This window comes from Hyla sarda, chromosome 1 (assembly GCF_029499605.1).
Source record: "Hyla sarda isolate aHylSar1 chromosome 1, aHylSar1.hap1, whole genome shotgun sequence".
Classification (NCBI taxonomy): Eukaryota; Metazoa; Chordata; class Amphibia; order Anura; family Hylidae; genus Hyla; species Hyla sarda.
The window spans coordinates 391,817,342-391,829,127 of record NC_079189.1 but is presented as its reverse complement, the minus strand read 5'-3'; the positions used below and the strand labels follow the sequence as shown (position 1 = coordinate 391,829,127).

General features: G+C 40.1%; 1 protein-coding gene across 3 annotated transcripts in view; it reads left to right on the top strand.

The window, feature by feature from the left end:
* AUH (AU RNA binding methylglutaconyl-CoA hydratase) overlaps positions 1-11,424 on the top strand; it is a 221,297-nt gene extending 209,873 nt beyond the window's left edge. For all 3 annotated transcript variants that reach the window (XM_056525610.1, XM_056525604.1, XM_056525619.1), the window contains exons 7-10: positions 3,573-3,760; positions 7,645-7,695; positions 7,841-7,888; positions 10,854-11,424. In XM_056525610.1, coding sequence (XP_056381585.1) covers positions 3,573-3,760; positions 7,645-7,695; positions 7,841-7,888; positions 10,854-10,931 — 365 coding nt within the window. In that variant the 3' untranslated portion in view covers positions 10,932-11,424. The remainder of the gene's footprint in view (positions 1-3,572; positions 3,761-7,644; positions 7,696-7,840; positions 7,889-10,853) is intronic.
* Positions 11,425-11,786: the final 362 nt, after the last annotated feature.

Below are 11,786 nucleotides of genomic sequence, written 5' to 3'. Positions count from 1 at the left end.
AATGACATTGCTCTGAGACAGCGATGCGGGTACGACGAAATGTCTGCTCTATAAGGACAGTATGGGGGTATTATAAATGAGTGTAAAACTCCTGAAGCCATCATAATAGTGGTGCCTATGTGGGGCAGGGGCATGTGCTAATGGTGATATGATGATAGGGCAAGTTGGGGATGAAAGAGAACAGATGAATGGTTACTAAGGTCTCCATATAGACATGTGAACAAATGACAGGATAAAGGAAGATATATGGACAACCATTAATAAAATAAAATAAAATCTATATGATATATATAAATAAATAAATACCGGCGTATAAATAAGAGGGTAAAAATAATATGACCTCTGGAAGACTAACGGCATGTAACAGACATATATAGCATATAAAAATATATATAGAAATATAAAATATATATATAGAATATATATATATATATATGGGCAATAATACCTGACCTATAAAAGAAGATAAAAAAACTTGACAGTAAAAAGTATACACATAAATTAAGTATTAATAATGGTAGCAATAAAAATACTGATAATGTTAACAACAATGATAATAATAATAATACTAGACAAAAAAAGAAACCTATAACGCTACCATGGATTCGGGTGACGGTGAAGAATATGGTAGACATGGTCTCATAGAGAAAATCAAAGCGCGCTTTCAACAAGTTCATTCAGGCCTGCTGGTATCAGGGTTTGTAGTTTATAAATCCAAAAATGTTCTCTCTTTTTCAGAGTACCAAATCTCTGGGAGTGGTCTTTGGCAATGCTCTCAATGGGAGTAATAGTAATGCAGTTAAAATCCTGATTATGTTTCTCCGTAAGATGTCTAGAAAGACTGTGTAGAGCAAAACCGTGCGTGGTGTTGCACCGGTGTTTGTTAATCCGTTCACGCAGGCACCGGATAGTGCGTCCCACATATTGTAATTTACAGGGGCACTCGAGAAGATAGATTACATAGTTGGAAGCACAGTTCATGAATGATTTAATTTCAAAGCTCTCACCCACCATTTTCACTGTTTGTATCTAGTATATATACTTGCTACTTTGTATTATTTGTATCCCTGATCTGAAGAAACGCGTAATCTTAATAAAAGTGGATCCCAAGTGGTTCCTGAACCCCTATTCCTGTCTCTGATGTGGTGAATCAGCAGCGCCGGTTTAAAGGTCTTTTTCTCCTAATCCTCGCATCTCTATCAGGACCCTCTCTGAGTCCAGCGACCTGCGGCACAGCAGCTGACCTCCCATCCTGTACCCCCTCCTGGGTGTTGGGTGATACGCCTTTATTCTTCTATATCAAGGTGAGCGGCCATCTGAAGGGGGCATTATACTGCCCCAGCTGCTGTATCTCATACCCACCTTTGTTTCCACTGGGGTAATACACGAGGCGCCGTATACGGTTGTCCCCTTTTTTCTATTTATTACAGATAAAACTAATTGGAGATTTAAAAGGAAGGAGAAAAAATATGTAAAACAAAACACAACAAAGAACAGCAGAAATAATAGAAAAAAATAACTAATTAAAAAAATTAGGAACTCTATGTAGAATCTAAACCTACACTTTCTGTAGGGATAAGTGGTAAATCTGATGGTTTTGTAAACCTAACCAAGGATACCCCCCTTACCCCCCATGTGAGACACAATTTTGGCCCTCAAGCAATGTGCCAAAATAGCCAGAGGAAAAAGTTTGGGTTTCGCAATAATAAATCACTAACACTATGACTGTAACCTGACCACCTCAAACTCAATCTGGTCCATTATGTGTTTATGTCTTTTGACTGTTCTTGCATTGATGGTATTTTTGTTTTGCTTCTACGATGAAACCGAACAACTAGTAATGGTTTGAGGAACATGACAAAAGTTAAGGGTGTTAACTTGGCCTCCAACTTCCTCAGATCTCAAAGGGGTACTCCACTGGTCAGCGTTTAGAACAGTTGGTTCCGAATGCTGTGTGCGCGCTTTGAGGGTCGGCCAATGCAATGCCCTCCCATAGACTTGCATTGAGGAGGTGTGGCCTGACATCACAAGGGGGAGTGGCCGACCCCTGCAGCACTTACACAACGTTCGGAACTAAATTATTCTGAACGCTGGCCAGTGGAGTACCTCTTTAATCCAAACAATGTCTATGGGATGTTTTGGGAAAACAAGTCCAAACAATGGATGCCCTATCTCTTAACTAAAAGGATTTGCTGCTCATGTCTTGGTGCCAGATACTACGGGACACTTTAAGAGGTGATGTGGTGTCCACGACTTGAATGATCAGAGCTGTTTTGGTAGCGTGAGAGAAATCTACAGAACATTAGGTTTCAGTCAATAAAAAAAAAAAAGCTTTAGTGCATTTAATGTGATGCCTCTGTATTGCGTAGCTTCTTTGTGTATTGTACATGACATTGCAGTACTAACAACTAGTTAATTAGTTATATTAGTTAGCCAGTTATGCTGCGCTCATCACATTACATATCATGATTACTTCAGGAGAACACTACAATTTCTTTTGTGTTTCCCACCAAGAAATCTGCTGTAATGCAAACATAGTACTATGTCCAAATAGCAGAGGTATTATAAAACCATCAAAAGAATTAGACATTTGGTTTCATTGCGTAACTCACAGGCCATATCACATGAAGTACTGCTATAAATAGCTCATGTAGTTTCTACCTACTTCCTTCAATACCCAGCAGATAGCCGTTCTTCATACTTACATCATTTGATATGAATTCATCCTGTTTTTGGAATTTTCCCTCACTGCGTGGTTAGCAGGAAGTTACCACTGTATACAGTGATCCCTCAACTTACAATGGCCTCAACATACAATAGTTTCAACATACAATGTTTTTTTCTGGACCATCGTAACTTGAAACCAGTCTCACCATACAATATACAGACAGTCCAGATCTGGAAAAACTGACCAATCAGAATGGGCATTCACTGGTAAATCACCTGTATTACTGAAGTGCATGCACTGACTGGCTGTCTGGTAGCGCCCCCTACAGTACAGGGAGGAACTACAAGTTCTGTACTACTCCTTACCTGTACCAGAGTTAGTTGCTCCTTTGGACACCAAGTAAGGGCGGCTCCATTTGGGACACAGTGTGTACTGTATAGGACCCTGAAGAAGCTCCTGTCCTCTACATAAACCATTGTTTCCCAACCAGGGTGCCTCCAGCTGTTGCAAAACTATAACTCCCAGCATGCCCGGACAGCCAACGGCTGTCCCGGCATGCTTGGAGTTGTAGTTTTGCAACAGCTGGAGGCACCCTGGTTGGGAAACACTGACATAGACAGTGATTTACAGCTTCCAGCAGATCTTTCTTACTTTTATATGTAAGAACTTGCTTAATCTGTATAAGTTATCTACTTATTTCTCTTTAATCCTCACTTTTTTCCTATTTTTGGATGACATTTTGGTGGCTTCAGAACCAATTACCAGGTTTCCATAGAGTTATGATCTCAACATACAATGGTTTCAACATACAATGGTCGTCCTGGAACCAATGAATATTGTAACTTGAGGGACCACTGTATAGTTAACTTTTTCTAATACTTGTAAATCTTTTCTTCTGTTTAAGGAGGAACACAGCGGCTACCACGCGCGGTTGGCGTTGCTATTGCAAAGGAGCTTATATTCTCTGCACGCGTTTTGGATGGCAATGAAGCAAAATCCATTGGTTTGGTCAGCCATGTTGTAGAACAAAATGAGGAAGGAGACGCTGCTTACCGAAGGGCTGTTGCTTTAGCTAGGGAATTCATATCTCAGGTAATGACAATTTTAGAAAAACTATTGACCCTGGATATGTATGTGTATACATAAGTATATCCATATGTTATAGGGCCTATGAAAGTTAGAGAGTAAAGTACCACCTCCTGCTACCCATCCCTCGGGGCCCTTCCCTATGAGCCACAATGGAGAGCTGTTTTCTAAGAGCATCTCCCATTATGGATAACTTAAATTGTCCATGTATTTATTACATGAATGGCCAATAATCTCTTTGATGATACAGCCCTTTCAAACTAAAAGAGGTGCAAAATGTATGTATGTTATCATCAGATGGTATGTCCTGCAGAATGCCACATATAGTGTATATTAGGATGCTAATGCTCACACATCATGATCAGGATGTTAGGGCTCTTTCACACTACCGCTAAGCACTGTTAGCGGTATTTCCATTATATAATGGCAGGAGTTTAGCAGGAAAAAAAAAAGATTACTGCATGTCCGGTATTTTTCTCTCGCTACCTCCTCCAAAATAACATACACCCGTTAAGCAGAAAGAAAATGAAAAAAAACATAATAGACCCTTAACGGGGTACTCCGCCCCTAGACATCTTATCCTCTATCCAAAGGATAGGGGATAAGATGTCAGATCGCCGGGGTCCCGCTGCTGGGGACCCTGGGGATCGCCGCTGCAGCACCCCGCTATCATTACTGCGCAGAGCGTGATCGCTCTGCACGTAATGACGGGCAATGCAGGGGCCGGAGCATCGTTACGTCACGGCTCCGCCCCTCGTGATGTCATGGCCCGCCCCCGTCAATACAAGTCTATGGGAAGGGGCGTGGCGGTCGTCACGCACCCTGCCATAGACTTGCATTAAGGGGACGGGCCGTGATGTCATGAGGGGCGGAGCCATGACGTCACGCTGCTCCGTCCCCTGTATCGCCCGTCATTACCCACAGAGCGAACTCGTTCTGTGCAGTAATGATAGCGGGGTGCTGCAGCGGCGATCCCCAGGGTCCCCAGCAGCGGGACCACGGCGATCTAACATCTTATCCCTTTGGATAGGGGATAAGATGCCAGGGGCGGAGTACCCCTTTAACGGGACAGAGCATAGTGGTAGTGTGAACCTAGTTTTAACTGAAATTCACAACCAACTTCTGGGATCGGTCGCAACTCAGATTCTGGGCATTTATTGGCAGCAGCACTTACAATAGGAGGGTATTTTCATTTGTATGTCTCCTAACATTGACAACCTAGGGCCTAACAAAGACTATGAGAAGCCATGTGACTGATTTAAAAGGTAACTTAAGATGATATTATGCCATAATGTTCCTAGATCGGTGTATGTAAAGACAGACACGCTTGCTGTAATATGACTAAAGTAACCCTTTTTATTTTATAAGATTTCACTGTATATGCAAAAAAAATAATAAAACAACAAATCAAACTGTAGAAATACTGTATATGTTATCATCTATTCTGTTTGCAGTTCAGTCAGTGTCACAGCTTATGGGGAACTCTAGATAAATCTCTGTATTGCAGACCTAGTGCTTTGCTGATTTACAGGGAAGCATTATGTCCAGAACAAACAGATGTAGAACATGCTGTACACTCTGTGACGTTTGCTAATGTTCTTATCTCTATCCATTAGACAGCTAAATGAAGTTTAATAATGGAATGGGGAAAGTAAAGGTGCTAGCAACAGTTTTTCTACCTTAGTATGTTGCTTTTCCTAATAACATAAAGTTTGTGACTCCAATGAGGCTTGTGCTAAACCTCCCTGCCAGGATGCATTGTGGCCTGCTAGTTTTTGGTACCTTAGAAAGGTGGATTTGTGTTACTCTCTTATAGTAATATATTCTGTTGATGAGGCTCAGTAGGTGCCAGCAAAAGACTTACTCTTAGTAAAGAGATCAGTATTAAAGGGGTACTCCGGTGGAAAACACATTTTCAACTGTTGCCAGAAAGGTAAACAGATTTGTAAATTATTCTATTTAAAAATCTTAATCCTTCCAGTACTTATCAGCTGCTGTATGCTCCAGAGGAAGTTGTATTGTTGTTTTCTGTCTGACCACAGTGCTCTCTGCTGACACCTATGTCCATGTCAGGAACTACAAGCAGATCCCCATAGCAAACCTCTCCTGCTCTGGACAGTTCCTGATACGGACAGAGATGTCACCAGAGAGCACTGTGGTCAGACTGAAAAGAATTTCAGAAAGAAATACAACTTCCTGTGGCACATACAGCAGATGATAAGTACTGGAAGGATTATGATTTCTAAATAGAAGTCATTTACAAATCTGTTTAACTTTCTGGCACCAGTTGATTAAAAAAAAAAATCCACAGGAGTACCCCTTTAAGTGGAGGCTTTTTAGGCAATGCTCCATTGGGAATGAGTTCTCCTCCAGAAGGAAGAAAACTTTCTCACAGTACTAAAACTGCAGCCTACTCCAGTAATAAGTAATAATCCATTTGTTCAGTGAGAGTCAGGAACCCATCTAAGCTTTATCAAGTCACCTCTGCAGTCAACCAGTACCCTGCTCTGTGCAGACAAGGGGCATGTGTCCCAAAACAGTTGTCTACAGATAGATGCATACATTTTAGAATATAAGCTAAGCACTTGTGATTTATCACTCAAAAGATTTATAACTAGTCTTAAGAAAACGTGTTTGCATTGTGAAAATAACCTGTAACAAGCATATGTAACACAGGGAGGGTCTTTAAAAAAATATCCCATGTAGCATGTACTAAAAGCATACTATGAAGTTTAAGAGCAACTTAATTCTTATGTAATTGGTGACGCAGGGTGCACAGAATCACTTAGTTAGCTTTGATCAGATCTCACTAGTACTCCCTGTTTATTGATGAAAAGATACTAACAGTTCTGGAGGAAAAACTGAAACTTTGGCCTCGGTATTCACATCCTTCAAAAAGCGGAAAATAAATATAGACACAACAGTATATCATACATAGTTCTATAGCCGCAGTCCTCTATAGAGGAAGAACCAGCATGTGTGTTTATTACCAGCTATTTTGAGGAGGTGGATTCTGGTACCAAAGTTATGCAGTTTATCCTCTAGGCCTGTTAGTTTCTTTTTTTTGAAAGAATGGAAAGAGTTGGTTAAAAAAAAAAAAAGATAAATCCCCTTTTTCAAAATTCAAACCTACCGTATATACTCGAGTATAAGCCGAGTTTCTCAGCATGATTTTTTGTGCTGAAAACGCCCCCCTCAGCTTATACTTGAGTGAACTCTCCGCCTGTCAATCCCTTCATCAGTGGTCTTTAACCTGGGGACCTCCAGAAGTTGCAAAACTACAACTCCCAGCATGCCCGGACAGCCGATGGCTGTCCGGGCATGCTGGGAGTTGTAGTTTTGCAACATCTGGAGGTCTGCAGGTTGAAGACCACTGATGAAGGGATTGACAGGCGGGGATGATGAAGGGGGGATGATGACAGGGGTCTGGATGATTACATGGGGGGGATGATGACGGGGGGTGTTAATGACGGGGGTCTGCATGATGACAGGGGGGATGATGTATTTCCCACCCTAGGCTTATAGTCGAGTCAATAACTTTTCCTGTGTTTTTGGGGTAAAATTAGGGGCCTCGGCTTATATTCGGTTCGGCTTATACCCGAGTATATACGGTGTGTGGTTGCATGAAGATGTCCCCTGCTCCACAAAAAAAAAAACCCTATTACACCTGTGTGATTATTTGCACCACATTTCCATGTTTATATTTATATATTGGGGTTTTTAGAATTTTCACCAAGAAATAAAGTGGACCCCCAGCCTGCAATGCTAGCACCTCTTGGTGAATGTGACCTAGTAGGAGTATATTTTTAGTAATTATTTTCTCTTAGTATTAACTATGATATTACTGTTTTTCCAATTATGTTTATTAATTCACTTCTCTAAAATCCTAGGGACCAATTGCGATGAGAATGGCGAAATTAGCGATCAACCAAGGCATTGAGGTTTGTGTCTAAAATGTCCATGTTGTGGAAATTGTGTGTCTACTTCTAAAATCTCTAGATATGTTTCTTTAATCTTCATGTATCCTTCATGTAGTATTTTGTTTTAGAAAATATGCATTCATCCACTAATTCTTTCTAATTGCAGGTGGACTTGGCAACAGGCTTAGCTATAGAAGAAGCTTGCTATGCTCAGGTAAGTATTCTTGATCAAATCACATGACTTTCAGGAAGATCACCACGATGCATCACATACAGGAAAAGGGGTTGGTCATTTGTGGAATATAGGGTAATTGCTAAAGAGCTATTCCAGGCATACACAATTTTTATATTCGACTTTGGGCGCTGTAACCAAATAAACCAAAATCCATAGAACCATGGTCACCTGCCCCTGAGCCCCTCAGCTTCCTGCTTTCTGTATCATTTTGTTAGTGCAGGAAATGCCCGCCAATCCCTGGCCGGAGGTGACCCAGTTGCTCAGTTGCGCATGACCTGCACAAAGGAAGCCTCACAGCAAGCAGGGAGCAGGAGGGACATAGCACTGTTGGGTATGTTTTATTTAACAGTATGTGGAGTCCATATATAGAAATTTTCTCTGCCCTTTATAACCCTTCAAGCATATCTACAAAGATGGATTTTTAGAGTATGTGGATGTTGGGAAGTAATCTGAATGGGATATCACATCAGAAAACTGGTGCAGTGTAAGAAATGCCTTTGAGATGAAGTGTAAGGTTGTGATCCCCCAAGGGAAGAGAAGCAATAGGATAACAAACAAGCAAATGTTACACTTTACAAATGGTCAGAACGGTAGGAAGAAAACCAAGAGAGAGCAGAATTCTTAAAGGGGTACTCTGGATAGCAAAAATTATTTATATATTTAGTCCCCTCATGCACAGACCAATTGTATTTATACACTTATTACCTGGAACCTTTTCCCTGTTGGAATATGATGTGACAGTCAGGAAGTAAAGAAAAACCTGCCATCCTCGGACCACTTTGTTGGCATCGTCCAAGCAAGTCATAGCTTTATCATAGCTCATCAAGCCACACTCCCTTTTGAAATCATAATGGCAAGCCACACCCCTTTTTAATGGCCTTGGTAGTGAGAACTGCTGGGAAATGTAGTTTTTATAGGGTGTGCAGGAGGAAGGAGCAGAGAGAAAATGGAGCAGTGTGTAGTGGAGGACAATGCATCAGGGAGCAGTGATTGGTGCCAGGAACAAGCCAGTGGGATTATGTAAGTACGTTCCACACCATGTGGAGTACTTTTTATCTTATTTAAATTTTTTTTGTTTTAGGTCCTAGGACAACCCCTTTAAGAGTTAAACCTACTGCTGAGAAATAGTTGGTGATCTACAGTATATGCAGAGCAATCCATAAGAATCTGTTGAGATCCATTGCTATTAGATTTAAAGCTTTACTGTCATTTGACTTTTCGAGACCCACTGCAATCACGAGTTATCACTGGTGTAGTGCGTGGAGGCATGCGCTTCACTCCCCTGCTGTCTATCAAATCTGACTTTCACTGCATAGATTAATGAAGTGAAAACACTGCTTGAATCTGTGCAGTGAAAGTGTTGGATCGGGCAAATGACTGGGGAGTACAGAGTGCTGCCGCGCATTTCTCCGGCTTATAACTCAGAATTTCATTGGCGACATGTCAAAACATTTTGTCAAGTGACAGTGACACCTTAACCATCAGGACATCATTTGACACTTTAGGGCAGCATCTGTAAATTGTAGGGTATAGAAACCGGATAGTAAGAGAGATGGCTGATAAGGTGAGAATAAACCAAGTGTCCCAGGAGCTGAGATGAAGGGAAGTTTAGAGACTAGTCGATGAAGGAACAGGAAGGAAATAATGGATGCTTCCATAGGTGAAGTGTCAAGTATTTACCAGGAAATGTCATCATTTGAGACTAGTCAAAGTATTATTTGGAAATGATGTTGTTACCGAATATAAATAGATGAATACATTCACAATTATTTCCCCACTGACACAGTCAAATGATTAACCCCCACAAGATAACTGTATCAAGGCAAGATCTGATATGAAGCTCAGTGACATTTTCTTGTTTCACAAGTTGAATATTTGAAAGAACTGAATATTGGAGTTTGACATTTCCAGATTTGATTACATGCCGGAGCGTTCTTAATTGTTTTATTTGTTGTTTGTTTATTTCTTCAATAGGAAAGAGTTATTGTTTTTATAATGCGAAACCACCCACACAAAAATCAGCAAATGGTGTTTATGCAAGTTAGCTAAATTTAGGATTCCTGAACGGCCGCACTTTAATTTGAGCATTCATTTCTGGCTCCACACCATATGCATTGCTGTTGTTTACAAAAGTAAAATATGTGCGATTTTATCACAAGTGGCATTTTATTTCATTTTTATGCTGCTTGTCGCTTTGTCAGCAGTCACTCAAAGTGGTATTCCGAGACAGTTACATTATTAAAGATCTTGTTTTTGACAGAAGTGTGGAACATACAGATTTATGTGTCCGTCTTCTTTGGTGACAGGTTTTGCTATATATACACTGATATGGCTTTGTGTGTGACAGTCCTAGATACATCTTGTATATGTACTTATATTAAAGATAACGCTTGATACTGGTTCTTAATAGTAGGTGATTAAAACGCATTCCCTATTATGTGATGTACCGTATCACTTTGAAATGTCAAACTGATAGAAATTAAATATATAGAATTTATATAGAACTCATTTTAATTCTGTCTGTGAAGCTGGGAAGATACAGAAATATTTATTAAAATTACATTATTGGTATATTGTAAAGAAAATGCAAATTTGGTCTTCTCTACTGCAAGGACTGGCTAATGCTTATACACTTATTAGGTTCCTCTTTTACTACTTACATTATACTATTTGAACAACCCCTTAAGAGAGGCCAGGGGTTGGGTTGAGGATTCGCAGACCTAAACCACCTGAATGTGTCACAGACTCTGTAGAGAGTGAGGTAGTAGTTTAAATATGGTTTCTAATAGCTATGTCCTATACCAGATACCAGGTAGTAGAGTTAAAGAAATCGCATATACTTAATGTGGAACAAGTGTATTATGGGTTGCCATGTTTGTAAATGATATTCTGAATTCTTACTTTTAATATTGTGTTTATTTATTCTGTCATACTGTGTTTACAGGTTATCCCAACAAAGGATAGGCTTGAAGGCTTATTAGCATTTAAAGAAAAAAGGCCTCCACGTTTCAAAGGAGAATAAGGAAGGACAGAAGCGCCTTCTTAAACGTAGGGTAGAAAGGGAATCGACATGGGGACCTTCTTTCTGTTTCTTGCCTCAGAACGTGGAATTTCACAACCTTGGAAATTAAAGTAAATATTGGAAACATTACGGCAGCTGGAATATGCCCATACATGTACCTGTCTAAAGTATGTGTTTCAGATCATTTTGATAGTCTCTGACAGAGCCTGTGCCTACATGCACTGTCACTCATATTTGCCTGGTCTAAATTACTTGAAATTTGAGAGACTTGAGCAGCAAACACTAGTACGTCTCAGAGCTACGCACAATGGCAAGTCCTTTGTTTTCTTATTTGCTTCAGCAGCATTGTAGGTAATGAAACAATGTATAAATAGAATGTCATAGTAATGTGAAATAAAGCCATAGAAATGACTATTCATATTATCAATGACAATGCATTTCAGTAAAGAGCCCAGTTGGGATGTGTGAACCAATAAAGCTATTATACAGCAAAGTGCAGACTTGTGGATTATATACAATATAACTCATGTTAACTGTTCAGTTAGAACAAACTATTGTGCTATATGGGTATGGCATGAGTATGCGGCACTATAGGCCGACATACTTTTCTGCTGGTGTGCCGACACAGACAGCAAAAGTTGGGTTTTCAACAAATATGAACCTAGCTTTTAAATAAATAGTTGTGTTTTGTTGTAATATCAGACTTTGGGATCATAAAGCTGCAGTTGCCAAACTTTGAACACTGGACCTCAAATATGGAGTCCTACCCAGCACAGCTACACATACATTCTGATGTAATTTCCAGGAGAACAGTACAATATTTGAATTTTACATAAGTTAACGCCGGTCATAAAC